General features: G+C 39.6%; 1 protein-coding gene across 12 annotated transcripts in view; it reads left to right on the top strand.

Moving 5' to 3' along the window:
• The window catches only part of erc1b (ELKS/RAB6-interacting/CAST family member 1b), a 385,708-nt gene that overhangs the window by 335,362 nt on the left and 29,141 nt on the right, over window positions 1–21,205 (top strand). For 10 of the 12 annotated variants that reach the window (XM_049475044.1, XM_049475045.1, XM_049475043.1 and 7 more), the window contains one exon: window positions 6,357–6,542. In XM_049475044.1, coding sequence (XP_049331001.1) covers window positions 6,357–6,542 — 186 coding nt within the window. Of the gene's footprint in view, window positions 1–6,356; window positions 6,543–21,205 lie in introns of those variants that run through there. The other 2 variants (XM_049475050.1, XM_022671808.2) reach the window with 1 other exon arrangement.

The raw sequence follows: 21,205 nt of genomic DNA, 5'->3' as shown, positions 1-21,205 counted from the left end.
ATGCAGTGGAAAATTTTCCGACTAGGAGGTCCTTTCTTTCTTTCTTTCTTTCTTTCTTTCTTTCTTTCTTTCTTTCTTTCTTTCTTTCTTTCTTTCTTTCTTTCTTTCTTTCTTTCTTTCTTTCTTTCTTTCTTTCTTTCTTTCTTTCTTTCTTTCTTTCTTTCTTTCTTTCTTTCTTTCTTTCTTTCTTTCTTTCTTTCTTTCTTTCTTTCTTTCTTTCTTTCTTTCTTTCTTTCTTTCTTTCTTTCTTTCTTTCTTTCTTTCTTTCTTTCTTTCTTTCTTTCTTTCTTTCTTTCTTTCTTTCTTTCTTTCCATATATCTATCTGTCGTTCTTCCCCCCACCACAATCACAGTGAGAGGAAGTGGAATTAAAGTTAAAGGACTTATCTTCCCACTTCTCCACTCATCTGTGCTTCTTTTCCTCTCCTCTATCTGCAGGATAGAGTGCAGGCGCGCATGCCGAGCTCTGTAGCCACTCAAGATTTTCCCCAACCTCCCTCTTCAGCTACAGACTAATGGACACTCTGCTCACAAGCCTCTTTCAGGGAGTTCAGGGAAAGAAATGGAGGGAGCGAAGAATAAAAATAGATGCTGTTGGGTCTGAGCGGAAGACGCGTTGCATCGTCACCTTTCCATGACGTTGTTCTCAACCTAAATAGACAAACACACACAAGCCTCCACTGTCCGTAGCGTGCACCAACACTGAGGAGACAAACCCTGCTTTCAAAGTCAAAAAGGCCTCATCATAAATCTGTCACCTCCCCATAATGTTTGTTGTTATTGTTATATTATTTATGACCCTGGACACCTCGCTCGGCCGCAGGACCGTTTGAACTCGACGGAATAACACCACCTGAGCGAGACTCTGATGACAGAACTCGCTCAACAGAAAATCCCACCGACTGCAGAGATTGATGCTAACCGCTAAATTACCTGCAGCCTCTCTAAAGCACAGTAATCATCCACCCCGGCAGTGCATTTCTGGAACAGTAGTCCACAGCATGTTCTGTTCATACTGGTACAAATTCGGCATGTTTGTCACAAAAAGACACATAAAGGAGGTCAGAAGAAGTGTGTAGCTTTGATGTTGATTTGTACCTTTCCACTGAAGGTGGAGGTGGGTGGGTGGTAGAATTGAAACCCTTTGGATTTTGGCTTTTTGAAGTAAAGTTTAGATTCTCTACCCGAGCCCGAGCCCATTTAGAGCATTTAATTGCAGAAAATATGAAGTGGCTGAAATAACAAAAAAAGATGCAGAGCTTTCAGTCCTCAAATAATGCAAAAAAAACAAGTTCATATTCATAAAGTTTTAAGAATTCAGAAATCAATCAATATTTGCTGGAATAACCCTGTTTTTTAATCACAGTTTTTATGCATCCTCGCATCATGTTCTCCTCCACCAGTCTTACACACTGCTTTTGGATGACTTTTGTCACTCCTGGTGAGGTTTTCAATTTGGTAAAATCAAAGAAACTCATAATTTTTAAGTGGTTTCTTATTTGTTCCCAGAGCTGTATATTTAGAAAAGACAATTTGATAATTTGATGATTTTTTTTGCTTGTTGGTTTTTGTTAGCAATGTTAGCATGCCATAGCTGCAATGCTACATTTTAAATAAGCTAAATTAAGACACCAAACATGATTTAGCTCATCGACTACATCCTTGCTAAATGTGGAAAGTATCTCTTGCTAAAGTATCTCTTGCTCCCAGTAATCTAAAAATAAAAAAATAGCTTCTAACATTTTTTGGGGCGTGGTTTCAAAGTTCCAAAGGACCACTTTTGCTTCCCTGAAAGCAAAAACTTGAATTTAAACAGTGACTTCTGTAAGAAAGATTGAGAGAATGAAGATCTGAACACATCTGTCTGATCTAATAGAGAAGAGAGGATGTCACCATTACTGAAGTGCAGATATTTAAATCCAGATGTTTTCTGGGTGAAATCCCCCGGCTTGTGGAGGAAGGCCGCCGTTTGGTCACTGTGGTTTTTGAAGCCTTTTATCAGTCATCCTCTTTAAAACCTCTTGTCTTGCTTCATGTGGCTGAAGAGAAAACCCTGGATACCCTCTGTGATTCCACCTGGACCTCCTGAAGGAGAAAAGCTCAAGTAGGAGATGCTAAAGTTGGTGATGCCCTTGCCGCCGCCACTTTTATCTTTAATGGTGCATGATATCATTTAGAGTTGAGGGGAGCTGAGCAGATGGAGCAGATGGAGGTCAAACATATTTTTTTTATCTTTTAGCACATGTATGGTGCTGGACTCGTACTGGAGTCCCTGCTATTAATAGAAGAAGATGATGATGATGCTTGCCCCCTCATATGGTCATATAAATATATAGTAATGGAAGTTCAAAGCAAGCACAATTATTGGGGGCATTTGGCCTTTTCATTCTTTCCATTTATCTTTATATCTCTCAACAGTAACTCTTCCTATCCTCCTTTTCTCTCGGTCTACGCTTTCGTTCAGTGCCTCTCTCTCTCTCTCTCTCTCTCTCTCTCTCTCCTGGTGCAAAAACTCATCCATCTTCCTCTTCATTATATTCCAGAAGTTTTTCATTTTTAAGTGGTCTCTTATTTTTTCCAGAGCTGCATATTTAGAGAAGGCAGTTTGATGACTTTGTTTTGTTGTTGTTGAGTTAGTTTTTTGTTTGTTGTATTTTGTTAGCAATGTTAGCGTGCCATAGCTGTAATGCTAATTATGGTAAATAAGCTAAATATGCTAAATTGCCACTAAATAAAGCCAAATGCCCCCAATAATTGTGCTCGATTTGATATGCCATTACTGTATATTTATATGACCATATGAGGGGGCAAGCATCGTCATCTTCTTTATCTACTAATAGCCGGGACTTTCTCTCTCTCTCTCTCTCTCTCTCTCTCTCTCTCTCTCTCATATGCATATTTAGAGAAGGCAATTTGATGACTGTTTTGTTGTATTTTGTTAGCGTTGTTAGCATGCCATAGCTGCAATGCTAAATTCTAAATAAGCTAAATTAGCTATTACTATATATTTATATGACCATATGAGGGGGCAAGCATCATCATCATCTTCTTTATTCATATGCATATTTAGAGAAGGCAGTTTGTTGTTGTTGAGTTAGTTTTTTGTTTATTGTGTTTTGTTAGCAATGTTAGCATGCCATAGCTGCAATGCTAAATATGCTAAATAAGCTAAATACGCAAAATTGGCCTTAAATAAGGGCAAATGCCCCCAATAATTGTGCTCGGTTTAAAGTGCTATTAATATATATTCATATGACCATATGAAGGGGCAAGCATCATCATCATCATTTTCGTCTACTAATAGCTGGGACTGTCTCTCTCTCTCTCTCTCTCTCTCTTTTATTTTCTCTCTCTCTCTTTTCTTCGCTCTCTCTCTCTCTCTCTTTTCTTCACTCTCTCTCTCTCTCTCTTTCTCAAAAAAAGATACAGAGCTTTCAGACCTCAAATAATGCAAAGAAAAGTTTTCATAAATCAGCATTTGGTGGAATAACCCTGGTTTTTAATCACAGTTTTCATGCATCTTGGCATCATGTTCTCCTCTACCAGTCTTAATCTCTTGCTCTATAGTTCTCTCTGTCTCTCTGTCTCCCTCTCCCTCTCTCTCTTTCTCAGGACCCACCCAGTGTAGTGCCGAGAGTTTTGCACTGAGCCAACTAAAACAGAATAACATTCTGCCCTGGGAAAGATGCATGGGGTAATAAGAATTAATAAAGTGTGCGGACACAAATGTCTCTTCTCGTGTTTGCTGTGCGCTGCGGCTCGGCCGACCTCAGGCGAAAACAGGTTCTCAGTCCTGCCATCTCGCCGTCCTCTCATCGCTCTCTCGCTCACTCACTCTCGCTTTCCCCCCGTGGCTCTGTACCGCACTCTGTACTGCAGGTAAATGTGAATGCTCTCTGTTTTGGAGCTCGGCTCTTGTATGCCGTCCAAACAGTGGGGAGCGTTTGCTTGACTCCTTAAGCCCTTTCTGTTTTCGGCTCCCTCCGCGAGGTTATTTATGTAGGAAAGCTTCAATCGATCTTCTCTTCTCGCATGCTTTGGAGAAACCCGGCCCTCAGAATGCAGTTTCTGGGTGGAACATCGCCGTCCAAGAGCAATAGTGAACATCGTACCACATTCGACACTCGATCTGTTAGGAGTCCAGAAGGCAGTTAAGTTGAGGGTGACGGTCTCGGGTTTGAATCACCTCAGTGCACCTATCCTGTTACTCGGCCGTCCATGGCTGCATCTACTGACTGTCTGCCCACACCTTTCCTCTCTCTCTCTCTTTTCTTTTTCTCTCTCTCTCTCTTTTCGGCTATCCATCCTTCTCACGCTCTGCTGCTATAAGATCAAAAGCGTTTGGGGCTGGATTGGAAGAATGTGTTGGGCCAAGCGCCTCTTTCATACGCAAACACCTCACTCCTCATAAGAGCTCAGAGAGGCACATATACGAGTGAGGGAGTGCGTGTATCACTCTGCTGAGAGTGTGTAATGGTGTAATGGTGTTATGGTGTGTTGGTGTTATGGTGTGGTGACTGTGCCACATCATGGATGTAAATATTGAGGGAGTAGAGAAAGATTGGAATTGGAAAATGGTCCAGCAGTGTTCCTAACGGCCGCATTGAGCATTTCTGAGCCTGGATCAAATTTGTGTCTAAAAGGGAAGAAAAAACAGCTTAAAAAAATCCAATATGGCCGTCACTAACAATTAACAACAACACATGACAATCGTACAGTGTGTAATTCCTTAGCGTGAGGGTGTGATGCCATATTTATAGTGTCTTTTAAATGCATTATAATCTGATATAATTGTGGAGTCTTAAAGACATGACATTCATAGAATGCGTTACCTAAAAATCCTCAGAAAAGCTGAGAGTTTGCGAAAGTTGTTAATCTTAGATATATATATATATATATATATATATATATATATATATATATATATATATATATATATAGGATTTGATTAGTTGTTTTACATGAGAAATTAGATCAGGTACTGATAATGATAATGGATGACTAGTTATGGATCAGAAATATCCTGTTACATTTGTCAGGAGTTTTCTATAGTCAGGATATATGTAGAGTGTGTGTATATATATATATATATATATATATATATATATATATATATATATATATATATATATATACACAAAGTACTGTACAAAGATTTTAGGCACCTGTAAAAATGATACGCTCCTTGTCAGGGCAGTATATATGTTTTGGTATCACTTTTTTTGGATTGTCTATTATAGATGCCTCATAGATGGTCCACACATATATTTAACCGCATGTCTATTAACCGCAATTGAACTTAAGCTAAATGATTCTCTATTGAATGTAACCCTACACCTAACTCCAACACTAACTTAGGTTTATGTTAAGATTTAAAGGGTAACTATTCCACCTTCAGCTTAAATTCGAAAAAATACAAAAAAATGGTTTTAGTGGTTTAGTTTGGAAGTGGCGCTGGGTGATGTATGGGTTTAGGGGCGGGGCAACCTGAGAGGGTGCTGCAGAGGCAGAAATTATGACAATAAAAACATTTTTTAAAGGTTGGGAAATGTTTATAAAAAATATTTGGTATGTTTTATTACTCGCAAGAAACACATTTAATCTATTTATGGTTTATATATAAAATATAGTTTAAGATTAGGATTAAGTTTCAAGGTTCATTCATGGTGAAGGGTTAGGTGAAGGATTAGGTTCTGTTTAGAATCATTTCATCGGAGAGTTCAGTCTTATTTAATAAATATTAAGTTGAGTGAATAGATATAATAGAATAGAATAAAATGAATAGAATAATAGATATACATGTGTCACTTTTGTGTGTATGTGTAAACATACTGTATAAGACATATGCCAAATACATTTCATCATTAGAAAAATACTTGGAAGTGAGCTGAATGGACTTGAAGGATGATGAACAGTTTTGCCGCAGGGAAAATGGGCGTTTGCTCAGTATTCAGGCTTTCTTGGGAACCTTTCCTGTCCTGCTCTGTTCCGCCGAAGAATTTTGATTATGACATTATTTGATTGTGATTTATCATCTTCTAATATTCTGTTCTGTTTTGAGATTTCTTCCCTCCATATGAAATCATTTACGTTCTGTCACTGTGTGTTTCTGTTTCGATTTAAAACATCAGTCCTTCCAAATCAGTCACACATAATAACAGAAAATGTGTGCAGAACTTTCAGACTTCGCTTCTCAAGCGTGCGGTGCAGATGACATTTCGTCATTCTCATTCCAGCCTGATGGTTGGAGGTACAACTTCTGCACTGAAGCTTCTTCACCTAATCAGTAGGAACTGAGTATAATCGAAGTATCTGTTTTTAACATGTCTTCTCTCTCTTTCCTCTGCCCCGTACAGATCATTCCCCCTCTCATAGACCTCAATCAGAACCGCAGTAAGTTGAAGTTGTACATCGGCCACCTGACGGCCCTCTGCCACGAGAGAGACCCCCACATCCTGCAGGACCTAGCCCCGCCCTCCGCCTACCACCGCAGCCAACAAGATGCCTGGGAAGAGGAGCTGCAGAAGATGAGTCTTGAGCAGGTGGGTCATTGAGCATGATTAAATCACCTGTTCAATTAAAGTCAAAGTCAAACTGGTTTTTATTGTCATTTCAGCTATATACAGAGTACACAGTGAAACGAAACAACGTTCCTCCAGGGACCATGGTGCACATAAACACAGTGTAGACAGAACAATAGTGCAACAGTACAAAAGTGCAGACAGACAATACAACACAATACAGACAAAGAATAATAAATAACAAGACAGTGTGCAAATTATGCAGTGTGCAAAAAAGACCAGTGAGGTAGTAATTACCTCTATTACACAGTGTGCAATAGAGTCCAGTGAGGTAGTAGGGTTTTTAGTGCTTTCCATTTTCTGGGGTAAGTGGGGTAAGAGTGTGTGTGCATGTACAGAAAAACCATCAGTTCAGTCTCTGCAGTTGAGGAGTCTGATGGCTTGGGGGTAGAAGCTGTTGCAGAATCTGGTCGTGCTGGACCGGATGCTGCGGTACCTTCTTCCCGAAGGCAGGAGGGAGAACAGTTCGTGTGAGGGATGAGTGGGGTCATTCACAACAAAACAAGTAACTCAAAAACAGTAACTTTACAGGAGAGAGAAAAAACCTTGTAAACTTTCAATGAGAGTCAATGTAAAAAGAGTTTATTTCAGGTCATTTTGAAGAGTTTCTATTGGTTCATTGGTTCAGAGTACAAACTAACCAGAGTCTGTTTTCACCAGACAAAATACTGCTGGCGTGAAAATGCACTAAGAGTGTGTAGTACTGTATACTGATTAAAATATATTTATATGGATTCAAGACCTGTATTTTTAAAAACAGTGATCTTAAAAAACTTTTGATGTGAATGAGCATCTGCAAAACGCAGAATATCCTGATATGTATGGATAGAGTCTTATTTTCTCACATTGTAATGCCAGGTACAACGTTTTGAGTGGTCAATCGTTGTGCTGTTCACACTAGAGGACTGGTTGTGCTTTAATCGCAAGTCCTTCAGTTGTTGAGATATTCACACTACACGACTGATCTGCAACACAGGGTCACAAATTACACTATTTTACACATAGACGTTTTTTTTTCCAATATACTGTAATTCTACTTTCTTTATTTAAATGCAACAGCTAGTGTACCCTCTGCCTATATTGTTAATTTTTATGTCTCAACAGAATTCGTTTTTAAAAACGTTGTTTAGCTCTATTCAAATAAAGTGTGGTTATTGTAAAAGGGCTGGTTATGGGCGGGACCAATAACAGACCGTCCGCTCCGCTCCGCTCTACAGCCTGTGAGCTCGAGGCAGCCCTCAGGGGCGGGGTTATTTAAATGAGTAGGCTGTCTCTCCACAGTCTTTCTCCCTCCTCTAGTCTCTACTGCGCAGACTCTGGTTTCAGGATCGCCAAAATGGAGGAAGATTTTGGCTTCGTTTTCATTGAATGAATGAAAAAGGCAACACGGCGTCCATCTTTTTTACAGTCTCTGATTTTACACCATTGGAAATGGCAGACTCACCTGACTGCTCTCCAGAAACACGTTTATCATGAGAATATGCCAGAACTAAACACACATCCAAAATGTATGGGTTCATATAACAGCAGCTGATGTATATTAAACATGTTGAATATTTGCCTTGGTGATCAGTAAGTGACTCTATTGAGCATCTTTCAGTAGTTCACACTTTGCGACTCACACTGAGCGCAGAAAGATCCCTAATTTGCCTCTGAGCACATTTTTTGTCGGCGATCAACAAAAAACTTTTGGCGACTAAGAAGCTCAGCTAAAATTGTGTGGTGTGAACCTGGCATTAGGGCCACAGGCATTGTTAAATGGTGCAAATGAAAAGAATAAGCTGTTTAAATGTTTATATATTAGAATAGCTGAGAAAAGTAGCATACTATATGCTAGGTTGTCGTTTTTATTAGTTTTACATTTACAGTCTGAAACTCTCCCATAACCGCCCATAACTGTGTGTGTGTGTGTGTGTGTGTGTGTGAGTTTAAGCATGTGCAGAGTGTGTATACGAGAGCCAGGTACTGTAAAGGTTTCTTGGGTACTTGGATTTGTCACCCACTGATTATTGGAGCCATCTGGCCTGGCCCATGTGTGAGCCCCGAGCTGACGCTGAAGCACACTGCCCATAAATCTCCCATTGGCTTTTGTGAATCAGGCTCCCTCTGTGTAAATGCCATTAGGCCTCTTTATAGACTGGAATGTGTTCCTACAGAAAATAAATAGTCCAATATATTGTTTTTTATTAGCCTCATTTTCTGTTACTTTAACAAAAGAAACCCAAACGCTACCCAGGTCTCTCTTAAAGCTGGAGGAGAAGCCAAGAAAGCGAGGGAGGGATGGAGGGAGGGAATGAGCAGTGGGGAAACGAGGTTTAAGAAGGGGATTTTGAAGAGAGAGATGGAAGTGGAAACTTGGTGAGAAAGGGACAGTTCAAGAGGTTTGAGATTTTTTTGAGGGGTTTTTCTCTCTCTGTGATAAATCTCTCTTCAGGAATACATAAGTGCATCCATTATTTTAGTTTTTTTTTATCTATATATATTTTTTCTTCACTTTGAAGCTTCTTCTGTACCTGCCACAGCAGTAAATCGTCTGCAGACAGACAGACAGCAGGTTTAGCTCGTGAGTCAGATTTCTTAAGTTTTGCATCTATTTTGAACCTGAGGAATAAATTGTCTGGGAGTCTATCTGTGCATCACACACATGTTAAATCCACCCCATCCCTCAGTAGAGAGCCAGCAGTGATCTGCAGCACTTTTGCCAAAGCCCGTACAATGCTCATGTGTTTCTGAGCACGGTGAACTGTCTGCTTGGCAGGTTTTTGGCTTGGCGTAACACTATTGAAAGGCATTTTTGTATGTGAGCTACTTGACGACATCGCTTTGGCCCGAGAACAAATGATGTTTAAGATTTTTAGGTTTTTCTGCGAGTAAACTTTTTTCTGCCAAAATTTGGCACCTTTTCCGCGCTCTTCTTTTTTTCTTCGTTTTCTGGACTTGTTTAATATGGAATATGGAGGAGGAGAAACGTCTGTGCATTTGATTTCTCTTCAAGAAAGAGAGAGAGAGAGAGAGAGAGAGACCGCTTTCATCAGCAGGCGTGCGCACCGAGAGAAAGCCTTTCCAACCTTTCCAAGACTGCGCATCGGTCATCGGAGGCTGCCGCGCTACAAAAACACAGCCGGCCTTGATTCTCTGGAGTCGTTTTGGACCGAATTGAATTATTGGCGGTGATTTAATTGAGACAGAGGCCAGGCCAGAGCTGCAGGAGACCTGCTGCTGCAGTAATAATCAAACAGACAGAGAGACAAAGATGCTGAGATGCTGGTGGAGGATGGCGTTGAAGCATGCAAAAGCAGGGGCTCAGAAAGGTCCAGAGGGCTAAAGCACTGCCACTATGATCAGGAGTTTGAATCGCAGAATCTGGTTTGAATACAGCTTGCCATCAGCTGCCGGAGCCCCGAGAGACCACAATGTGCCCTGCTCTCACTGGGTGGGTAGATCGTGGGTGCTCTTTTTCCCCTTATCACTCCAAAGGGTGATGTGGATCAGCACAAGGCTGTGTCTGTAAGCTGATGTATCGGAACTGAGGCGCTGCGCTTATAAATTGAAGAGAAAAGAAAGCATTTAAAAAGAAAGAAACACCCAGAAGCTACCTGCTCCTCAGCCCACCATCATCATGCTTTTCATGCCCAAGCTTTCCATTCCCAAGCTTTCCATGCCAAAGCTTCCCAAGCCCAAGCATCCCAAGCATCCCATGCCCAAGCTTCCCAAACCCAAGCTTCCCAAACCCAAGCATCCCAAGCCAAAGCTTCCCATGACCAAGAGTCCCATGCCCAAGCCTCCTATGCCCAAGCCTCCCAAGCCAAAGCATCCCAAGCCCAATAATCCCAAGCATCCCAAGCCCAAGCTTCCCAAGCCCAAGCTTCCCAAGCCCAAGCTTTCCAAGCCCAAGCTTCCAAAGCCAAAGCTTTTTAAGCCCAAGCTTTCCAAGCCAAAGCATCTCTAGCCCAAGCTTCCTAAGGCAAAGCACCCCAAGTTAAAGTTTCCCAACTCAAAGCTTCCCTAGCACAAAGCTTTCCAAGCCCAAGTGTCCCAGACCTAAGATTCCCAAACTTAAGATTCGCCAACCAAAGCTTCCCAAGTCAAAGCTTCCCAAGTCAAAGCTTCCCAAGTCAAAGCTTCCCAAACCAAAGCATTCCAAGCCAAAGCATCCCAAAACGAAGCATCAGGAGATGGATTCTCCTTTGGATATACAAGGCTGGGTTTGTCTTAAGCACCCACTGAGTCCAAATAATGCTACGAGCAGTTTGATACATGCCAGGTTTTCTCCGTTTCCAGCTGAGAGTGACTAAAATGATGCTGGGTTTGAGCGAATTGGGAATTCAATGGATTCGGACCTCCTCAATGACTTTGCCATCTCTTTCTCGCTCTCTCACACACTCGCTTAACGTTCTTGTCAGGTTTGTATATGAAAACGCCATTCACAAGTGCGGGAATGTGCCAGAAAGCGCCAGAAAGCAGAGGTGCTTCCACCTCGCCCCTCAAGCCAGCTTGCCAAGTCTCATTTGGCCCATTTGACACAGAACCTTGGAGTTGTTTTCAAGAGCAAAAATGCAAAAGGGGAGATCATGAATATTTCAGATTTGGCTCAGTCAGCTGCACCTCTTTAAAACGAGTGCATACGTCCAAGCTTTGTTAATCTATATCAAGCAGCTCTGAGACGTTTGCGGTTTTGAGGACATGTGGTAAGCACATGCGCGTGCACGTTGATGTCCGGCGCAGAATTCACTTACATGCATGTTTGTAAGAGGGCGAGTTTCCGCTGTGCTGGATGCTGTGGTCTTCCTCTGACAGCAGAATCAGTATCAGCTGTGGGGTTGAAGAGCTGCTAGCTTTCACAGGCCTGTTTGACTGATATCTTCCTTGACCTTGCTCACCCTCCAGTTGCTGATCTTCTGGATTGAGATCTACGAGTGTTTTCTGAGGATTCCAGTTCACAGTTAACTAATACCAGAGAGCAGCGTGGATAGAGACCTGCTGAGATAAAACAATAAACACTGAGATGCCCTGCTTTGAAGGGATTGTGTGATATAAAGGATACGTCCATTTGGCTTGAGAGAGTAAGTAACTAATGCTTGGCCTTTTGTGAACTTGGAAAAAGTCTAGAAAAAGTAGTTTTTTTGTTTGTTTGTATGAGGTATTTTTTCCGTGCATATACCGTATTTTGGGAAGGTGCTCCATCAATGAACATGTATTTCCGGGTCTATTTTTATACAGAAAAGGATTATAAGGCACATTTTAAGAGACACTATAAGGAACTTCTAATTAAGCAGGTCTCGCCGATGGGTGGTGTTGATTGTGTTGGTGGTGGTGGGGGTAGCTAACTAAGTTAAGTAAAGCTAAGCTATATGAACAAAACTGTAAGAAAAAAAAGACTTTCTTTTAAAGTCAAACGAGCGCTTTCATTTATGTACAGTAAGCTTAGACTCCCAAATTTCTCCAGCACTAAGGCTGGAGCATTAGCATTAGTGGCTAATCGCTAGCAGTGTGCCTCTGATACTGGTGAGATGCAGATGTTTGGAGATGTCTGCGTACCAAATTATACCTATAGCACATTTAAACCTAAGAGAGCGCTGCAGAGCATTTTTAAAAGGTTGTTTTAAAATGTTTATAAAAATAGCAACGATAGCAATGATAATTATTTTATACCTTAAATTAACAAATTTCAGCTATTAATGAAAAAATATGGTTTTAAGGTTTAGTGCCTCTTTAAAAGGATCTAGCTTCACATTCCATTGCAATCAGGGTCCAAATATACTATTGTGGACCCAATTACTTTTTTTTACGTTTTTATTTAATTTAAGTTTTTACCCTATTCAGTTTACCTTAGCCGCAAAAATTGCAACGTTTACAGTTGTGCTAATTTTTTACTCATTTTTTATATTTGGTCTGTATTGAAAACAACTTTTGTAGTAATTGTTGATATATTGTATTTTAAATTATATACATTTTTCATCATAACTGAATGTTCACACAAATTGTCACTGGTAAGAATATTAAAGATCTCTTTCCATCATGTTTTAATTCATTTTAAAGTGTCTAGTTGGGGTCTCTAATATAAATGAATGCCATGTGAGCTATGCTCCGGTGATGCAGTGTAACATTGCTTTAGTCCGGTGGAGGAGTGAATAATTATACATGCAAACATATAGCCTCTCATTGGCTAACAGCTCTGCAAGGAGTGAGATGAACAACAGTTAAAAATGTTTTAAAATAGACATTTTTACACTAATAACAGTCTTCACAGTGTCATATTACTTTACAACATGAGTAATAATGCCTTTCTAAGTGCAGTTCAGACACTGACCTAGTCTTAGAGTCTCTGTAAAATGCAAAATCCACCGGAGATCCTATTTAAACCTATAGTTACTTACACACAGAGGATGTATAGTCCAGGACCCGAGGTAGATTTTACTAGCTTCTTATTAATAGAGGTTGAGGAACAGTTTCAGCATATGCAGTATCCATATACAGCTCAGAAAGACCTACTGTATTTGACAAAGAACAAGAACCAAACAATGTATGTTATTAACAACAGACTGTAGTTACCAAGCAACATAATATCAAACATATAATTAATATAAAATATCATTTAGTGGACATCATAATCCATGGCTATAAACATTAGCCTTTCTAATCAGATTCTGCTATTTTTTTACTGCCTTTAAAACCGTGATTAATGAATTTAATCGAGCCCAAATAGGATGTATTTTTGTTTTTATAGTAACCAGCCGCTCTTATAAAGCTGCTTATTAGAAGTGGACTCTGTTGGTTGTGCTGGTATCTGGCCTGTGTTCTGCAGTGGCAGGCTTGTGCATGGAGCATTAGAGCTGGTACCCAGTCCCAGCAGCATTCCTCGGGCTTGCGGTCTTAATGCCCCAGTATTTATGAGAGGGCGTGCGCTATTTGAGCTCCTGCCCTCTCTTTGATATTGCTTATTGATCTCCTAATTAACAGCTTTTTATGGGCTGCTTTTTACAGGCCTGGCACTCCAGGCTGGCAGGGAGGAGGGTAATTCAGAGCTCAGTGCTGCTGGCCTCTCTCTCTCTCTCTCTCTCTCTCTCGCTTTCTTTTTTCTATTCTCTAAGTCTCAATCTCTCTCGCCCTTTAATGTGTTCTGTTCTTTACCCACTGCTGTCCCCCGTCACCCAGGCTCCACAGCCGTGAGGCGCCATAGTTTTAGTCCTTCCTCTCCCCCCAACCGTTATGTCCTCTCCGGGTACCCTCAGCCCAGGCCTAATGAATAAACATTGAACATACATCTCTGCTAAGAACAAGAGAGCACTTAAAAATTATGATTTTTGTGGATTTTACCAAATTGAAAACCTCTGGAATATAATCAAGAGGAAGATGGATGATCACAAGCCATCAAACCACCAAACTGAACTACTTGAAGTTGCATTTTTGCACTAGGAGTAAGTAGCATAAAGTTATCCAAAAGCAGTGTGTAAGACTGGTGGAGGAGAACATGATGCCAAGCTGCATGAAAAAAACTGTGATTAAAAGCCAACCAGGGTTATTCCACCAAATATTGATTTCTGAACTCTTAAAACTCTTTAAAAAAATATATGAAATTGTTTTTGTCTTTGCATTATTTCAGTACCAGTACTAAACAATACCAGTGAAAAGTTTAAAAAACACCTTCTGATTCAGTGTTTTTCTTTATTTCTTTATTTAATGTATTTAATCTACATTATCTACATTGTCAATCAATTTTAAAAGCATGAAAACATTCAAGGGACACATATGGAATTATGTAGTAAACAGTAAAAAGTAAAGGTGTTTACCCTCCACCTGATCAACTGAGATGATTGATTGGTGATGAGCTGGACCCTGGGCTGGGCAATATGAATCAAAACTAATATCTTGATATTTTTAAGCTGAGAGGAGATTTACAATATATATCTCAATATTTTTCATCCCCTAACGTAATTAAGCTGAGATAAAGCTATATGTTCCAGATTTGTGTCTCAGAAATTTAGAATATTATAAAAGACCGATTGGTACTTTTAGCAGTGTGGGCAGGAGTTTTAGTAGTGTCCTGCTGGAAAATGAAATCCACATCTCTATAAAAGTTGTCAGTAGCAGAGGGAAGATTTTGTGGGAAAACAAAACTGCACTGACTTTAGACTTGATAATAAAACACAGTGGATCAACACCAGCAGATGACAGACATGACTCTCCAAACCATCACTGAACATCAGTAAATTTTACATTTCATTTAAAGTAAATTAAGGGAGCAGAGTCTGGAGGAAGAGTGGAGAGACACACAGTCCAAACTGCTTGAGGTCTAGTGTGAAGTTTCCACCAATCAGTGATGGTTTAAAGGAGAAACATGTCATCTGCTGGTGTTGTATAGGAACAATGTAAATTAAATGTAATGTATGGGTGTGCAAACACTTCTACTGTGCCTCTAAAAAAAACTCCCGTTGCTTAAACACACACACACACACACACACACACACACACACACACACAGACAAACCCTCTGTTTATTGCACACCATGCCAGACCACCCTATTAGGTAAGGCTGCCAGCTCATCCTCTGTTGTGGTCAGTGCTGCTTTTATGACCCTTTCCCCCGGCTGTTTTTTCTCTCCCCTCGTGGCGTAAATGTTGTTTTATTTGGTTTGAGCTGTTCACAGGATGTTGCATCTTTGTTTAAACGACTGGCACACAGGAAAGTGATTAAAGTCCCACTGAAAGAGACTTTCACTCATACCAGACTCTCAGTGCCTGGAACAACAGCGAGCACAGAAAGAGGCGTCTCGTCAAAATTAATATTAAAGATTATATCAAAATATACACAGCAAAAATCAGTAATTGCACTCGGGTGCAGATCAAAATAACCGAACCAAGACCTGCTAGAGGAGGTGGTCTTAGTCTGGTCCCAAACGAGCTCTTTTATGGGGCCATCAAATATAACAGGGTTCCTGCGAGCCCTTAAAGGTCTTAAATTGTCTCAAATTTACTGTAAATTTGCTGTAGGTTTTAAATTTTTAGACAGTGCATTTAATGCCAGTGGTAAAGCCCATACTAACATTAGCGGCGAGTTACTGGGGAGAGAACTAAGGTTAAAATAGAGCTAACTAACATTAGCGGACAGCTAGCTAACATTAGAGGCAAGCTAGCTAACGTTACTGGGGCGATAACTAAGGTTAGCCTAGAGCTAGCTAACATTAGCGCAGAGCTAGCTAACGTTAGAGGCGAGCTAGCTAACGTTACTGGGGAGTAAACTAAGGCTAGCATAGAGCTAGCTAACATTAGCGGAGAGCTAGCTAACATCAATGGGAGAGACCTAAGGTTAGCAAAGTTAACATTAGCGGCGAGTTAGCTACATTATCCAGGAGAAAACAGAGAGCTAGCTAACATTAGCAGTGAGCTAGCTAACATGCTAACATGTTCTGCATCACAATGTAACAAAATTGGTGAAGAAAATTGAAAAACAAATAAGAAACGTTAAGTTTTAATTTTTTAATACCATCTATTGTTTTCCATTTAAGAACTTATGACTACATTTTTGGGCCTTAAATTATATTTATTGAGGTATTTAAAAGGTCTTAAAAGCATTAAATTTGACTTTTAAAATGGAGCAAGAACCCTGTATAGTCCTTTTATTTGAGCTGTGCAGTTTTATCTGATATATTAGCCAGATAATTGTAATTACCACAGCTTTGAACAAATACTGTCTGAACAAATGCTGCTGCTCCATGCTGTTTACACACTGAGCGCGGTACATGCTGCATTCACTGCTCACAGCCACGTGTCTGTTTACTATGTAACACTGTATTTAAAAGTTCAGTGTCAAATCAGAGCAGACAATGTGTTTGCGTGGTTTATTGGTGCGCATTTATTTGGTGTGAAACCAAACCAAACAGAGGGAGAAACTTATCAACTGATCTGGACCATAGAAACCAACTACAGCTGTGAAAACGCTCCTAAATCATACAGGTTTAGTGATTGTATATTATATGTGATGTTCCCTCAGACAAAAGCTCAACACAAAAGCTTTTCAGTTACTCCCGCAAGTTCATAGCAGTTCTAAACATTTGCTTTAAATGGTTCTGTAGACTATTCTATATTTTAGTTCATCGATGGACTGTTGTCATCGATTCACTGATTGGTTAATATTGCTCCATAACAAGTTTACTGTTGTACAGCCAGCTTTACTGTCCCTCTGGTAACGTCTGTATCTGTGTGGATGTAAATAAAGATTGGTCCCGGATGAGAATGTGACGTTTCTGGTCTAAGAGGAAGAGAGCGATGTTCTTGGCCAAAGGCATCTGACTGTGATCTCTCAGCACAAAGCAAAGCTGTATAAACCGACAGTCTCGCCACTCTGTGGCTCATGCTGAATAAAACATGAACCAGTGGATTGATTATTAATGTCCCATGTGCTGTAGAAATAATCCATTAGACCACTGTCCTTGAGTCTAGCTGGCTAGACTTGCAGGCTTGTACTTGTGCTCACAGGCTCAGCCTTAAGTTGTGGATTTTGGCACTTATTGGTTATATTTGTAATAAATAACTGCATTTGTTTCAGAAAAAAACTTGTAATAAATTGTTTAAAAATGTCCAAATAAGAAAGGTGGAGTTACTAGTCAAACAAAACATGCATAACCTTTTTTTCAATACTTTGTTTGGTGCAGAAAAAAGAAAAGAAGTGTCCTTTGAAAGGGGTTTAATAAAACACAAGTCATAAAACACTGTGTCTTGAGGCCCAAACCTGTGGTTTATGGCAACAAAACTCCACTGCTCCAATCTGCACAAAAACAAATTATGCTTTAATGCTGTTTATGCTGTTAATTATACTGTTCTCTGTTCCAACGACTACTATTACTGCTATTGCTGCTACTTCTGCTACTATTACTACTTGTATTACAGCTAGCTCTATTACTTGCTGCTCTGCTGCTCTGTTTGTAGCTGCGCTGTTTGGTTTGTAAGCGCTGCATTGTTGCTAGGTTACTTGTGTGTGGCGGAGTAATAAATGGAGAGCTTCGGTTACAGTGCATTACTGGCTGATAATGGCACTCATAGAACATCTCTCAGCCAAACACATTGCAGTGTTGGTACTAACTGTGGCCTGTGGTATAATAAATAATGAATTATAATAAGTATTCCTCTACAGCTAAAAGTTGTCAAAAAAAATAGTATAGTATATATGTATAGTATAGTAAAGTATATACTGGCACTTAGCGCTAGTAATTGCTTAGCATCTTATAGTGCAAAAATACAGTAACTAACGCAGTCTGGCCTGATGTTTTGAAGCCACTGTAAAAGTCATAGTGTTTTCATCTGTTTCCATACAAACAGTGAGCTTAAGTAGATCTGATATTTCATTTTGTGGGTATCAGTGTCACAACAGCCTGGTTCTACTATCAAAAAGTGTCCTGCTGTCAGTTTCACTGTGCTTTTACCAGCCGGTCCTGTTACTTGCTGCTCTGCTGCTCTGTTTGTAGCTGCACTGTTTGGTTTGTAAGCGCTGCATTGTTGCTAGGTTACTTGTTTGCGGCGGAGTAATACATGGAGAGCTTCGGTTACAGTGCATTACCTGCTGATAATGGCACTCATAGAACGTCTCTCAGCCAATCATATTGCAGAGTCGGAACTAACTGTGGCCTGTGGTATAATAAATAATAATAAATATTCCTCAACAAAAAGTGGTCAAAAATAGTATATAGTATAGTGTGATATAGTAAAGTATATACTAGCACTTAGCGCTAGTAAATGCCACCTGATAGTGCTAGACTGAGGAACCCTGAGTGTTTTGGTAACCCAGGGCGCTATCAGCTAGCGGTTCATCCAGCATAGCTTGTTTTAACATGGTACAGATGCAGACTGCAGTCTGATATACTTACCTCTGAGCAGTGAAAAAGCTGGCGCTACGATTAGTGGATAATGCTAATACTGCTCCAGCCTTAGTGCTGGAGAATCTTTACTTAAAACTCACCCTATATACAATGCTGTACTTTACTGCTCCTTAATACCTGACTGGTAGAATTCAGAATACATATATACTGTACATGCACCAGATTATAAGGTGCACTGTTGATTTTTGAAAATTAAAGGATTTAATTTGCACCTTATTGTATTAAAAATATGGTAACTAACACAGTTTGGCCTGATGTTTTGTAGTCACTGTAAAAGTCATAGTGTGTTTATCTGTTTCCATACAAACAGTGAGCTTAAGTAGATCTGATATTTCATTTTGTGGGTATCAGTGTCACAACAGCCTGGTTCTACTATCAGAAACTGTCCTGCTGTCAGTTTCACTGCGTTTTTACTAGCCGGTCCATCCTCCTGCGGCTGAACGATCCTATAGCTATTCTCTTTGTCTGGGAAGTACATTTAACGCTGCTGTACGCTAAAGACTCTGGTCGAGAGTTCCAGCACGTACCGTTTTCCTCCTCATGCTACAACCGTTCCTCAAGCGTTCCTTTATTTTTTTCTGGACCGAATTCTCGAGCCGTCAAACAGCACTAGAAAGCCGTGCTAATAGGCTGCTGTTACTTGAGTGAAGTCCATTATAGCAGTGGTGTGAAGTTCCAGCAGCGGACGCTGGACTGTTCCCGCAGGGCGGTTGCAGCTGCAGCGGCCCTGAGCTGCAGCCTGACAGGCCCATGAATCCTGGGTGGCGTAAGTGTAGGGTAATTTAAAGAGGCAGGAAATGGGAGTAAACATGGCGGAACAAACCTGGAGCCCACTCAGCCACGATTAATGGAATCCTATAAACTCTGCGCATTTGTCTGCTGGAAGTGGAGCTCTTGCACTCGAGTGCGTTCTCTCCGTCCTTTGTTTCATGCGTGTCCGCTCCCCACCTTTCTATTGCTTTTTATTTTCCTTCTTTTGTTCTTTTTGTCCATCATTCTCTGACAATTCAGAGCAGAAGTGGCTTCCGGTTTAAAAATGATGAGTTTCTTTGATTTTTCTTTGAATTTAAAACCTCTGGAATATAATCAAGAGGAAGCTAGATGATCACAAACCATCAAACCATACGGAGCCCCTGAAGGGACCATGTCCCTTCAGGGACTCCGTAAAACCAAGCTAAACTTCTTGAATTTTTGCACCAGGAGTAAAGACATAACGTTATCCAAAAGCAGTGTGTAAGACTGGTGGAGGAGAACATGATGCCAAGATGCATAAAAACTGTGTTTAAAAAACCAGGGTTATTCCACCAAATTTTGATTTCTGAACTCTTAAAACTTTATGAATATGAACTTGTTTTCTTTGCATTATTTGAGGTCTGAAAGCTCTGCATCTTTTTTTGTTATGTCAGCCATTTCTCATTTTCTGTAAATAAATGCTCTAAATGATAGAAATTTTTATTTAGGATTTTAGAGACATATTGAGAGATTTTACGGAAATCTATACCTATAAATAGCAAAATCAGGGAAACTGATTAGCACACATCTTTTCCAGGGCTGTATATGGTTACATATAAATAATGTGTCATCATTTAAAAAATAGTTGTAAGAATATAGACTTTTATGGACAACATACAGTATTAGAGTATTTATACAGTACACGCCATATCGTATCAAACTCAATAATATCGCCAACATTTTTTAATATTGTAAACTTTATTATACCCTAAATATTAGCCAACTCTATTTATCACATCAGGGTACTATTTTTTATTTTTATTTTTTTTATATACTGTTTTTAGCAAAAGAATAATTCATACTCTTTTTATTTCCCATTATTTCTCTACTAGAGAGAATATAGAGATTAGAGAGATTAGAGAATATAGAGATTATATATCTGTCCAGTATCATTTATTTTACTTAAATCCTGGATATATGGAGATAATTGGAGTGCATTATTATTAGTATCATGATATTCTGCAATAATACATTTAAATTTAAGTTTAATTTGTTGCAATAGTGTATTTAATTATTTTTTTTAATTTAATGTTTTGTCATATCGCCAAGAGTATCATTATCGCAAAAATACCATGAAATATTGTGATATTATTTTAGGGCCATATCGCCTACCCCTACAATTTATTATATATATAGTATATGGCAGTCGTCTCTGCATTGTAGAGTTTAGGAGGTTCTTAATGGTGCCGTTTGATGACCCATCCCATGCAGCGTGAATATAAGACCAGACGTTTCAACAAGCAGATTATTGGTGCACCAGTCAAGGTGAGTCAGCAGACGGACAGTTATGTGTTAAGAGACCTTAAGCAGTTTTAGTCACATGTCTGATAGGAATGAATAATTGCTTTAATGAATCAGAGGACTCTCCTATAAAGCTAACACACATTAAGAGGAGTGCAAGACAGTCGACTAGACTAGACCTGTGTCTGGTCTTTATTTATATAATAAATCATCATTTAACTCTAATTTGACCTCAAATGATGGGATCATGATTCTAACAGTCATTCATCATTCAGAGCCATTCATCTTTCTCTTCCTCAATCCCTGTGTACTCTGAATAATAAGATTACAGAATTATTTGCTCTCATTTTTCTCATATAATGTTTTTTTTTTGTCAGTAATAATCCTATAGAAATAATGAGAAACTCATTAGTGCTTCAGAAACTTTTAAATCATTTTTTAGAAAAAAAATGCTTTTAGCTACAGTGCACCACTGAGCTAGAATTCACTATAGGAAAC

The sequence above is a fragment of the Astyanax mexicanus genome, chromosome 2, assembly GCF_023375975.1.
Source record: "Astyanax mexicanus isolate ESR-SI-001 chromosome 2, AstMex3_surface, whole genome shotgun sequence".
NCBI classification, from domain to species: Eukaryota; Metazoa; Chordata; class Actinopteri; order Characiformes; family Acestrorhamphidae; genus Astyanax; species Astyanax mexicanus.
The sequence above is the reverse complement of the archived record's forward strand: the minus strand, read 5'-3'. Positions and strand labels throughout refer to the sequence as shown.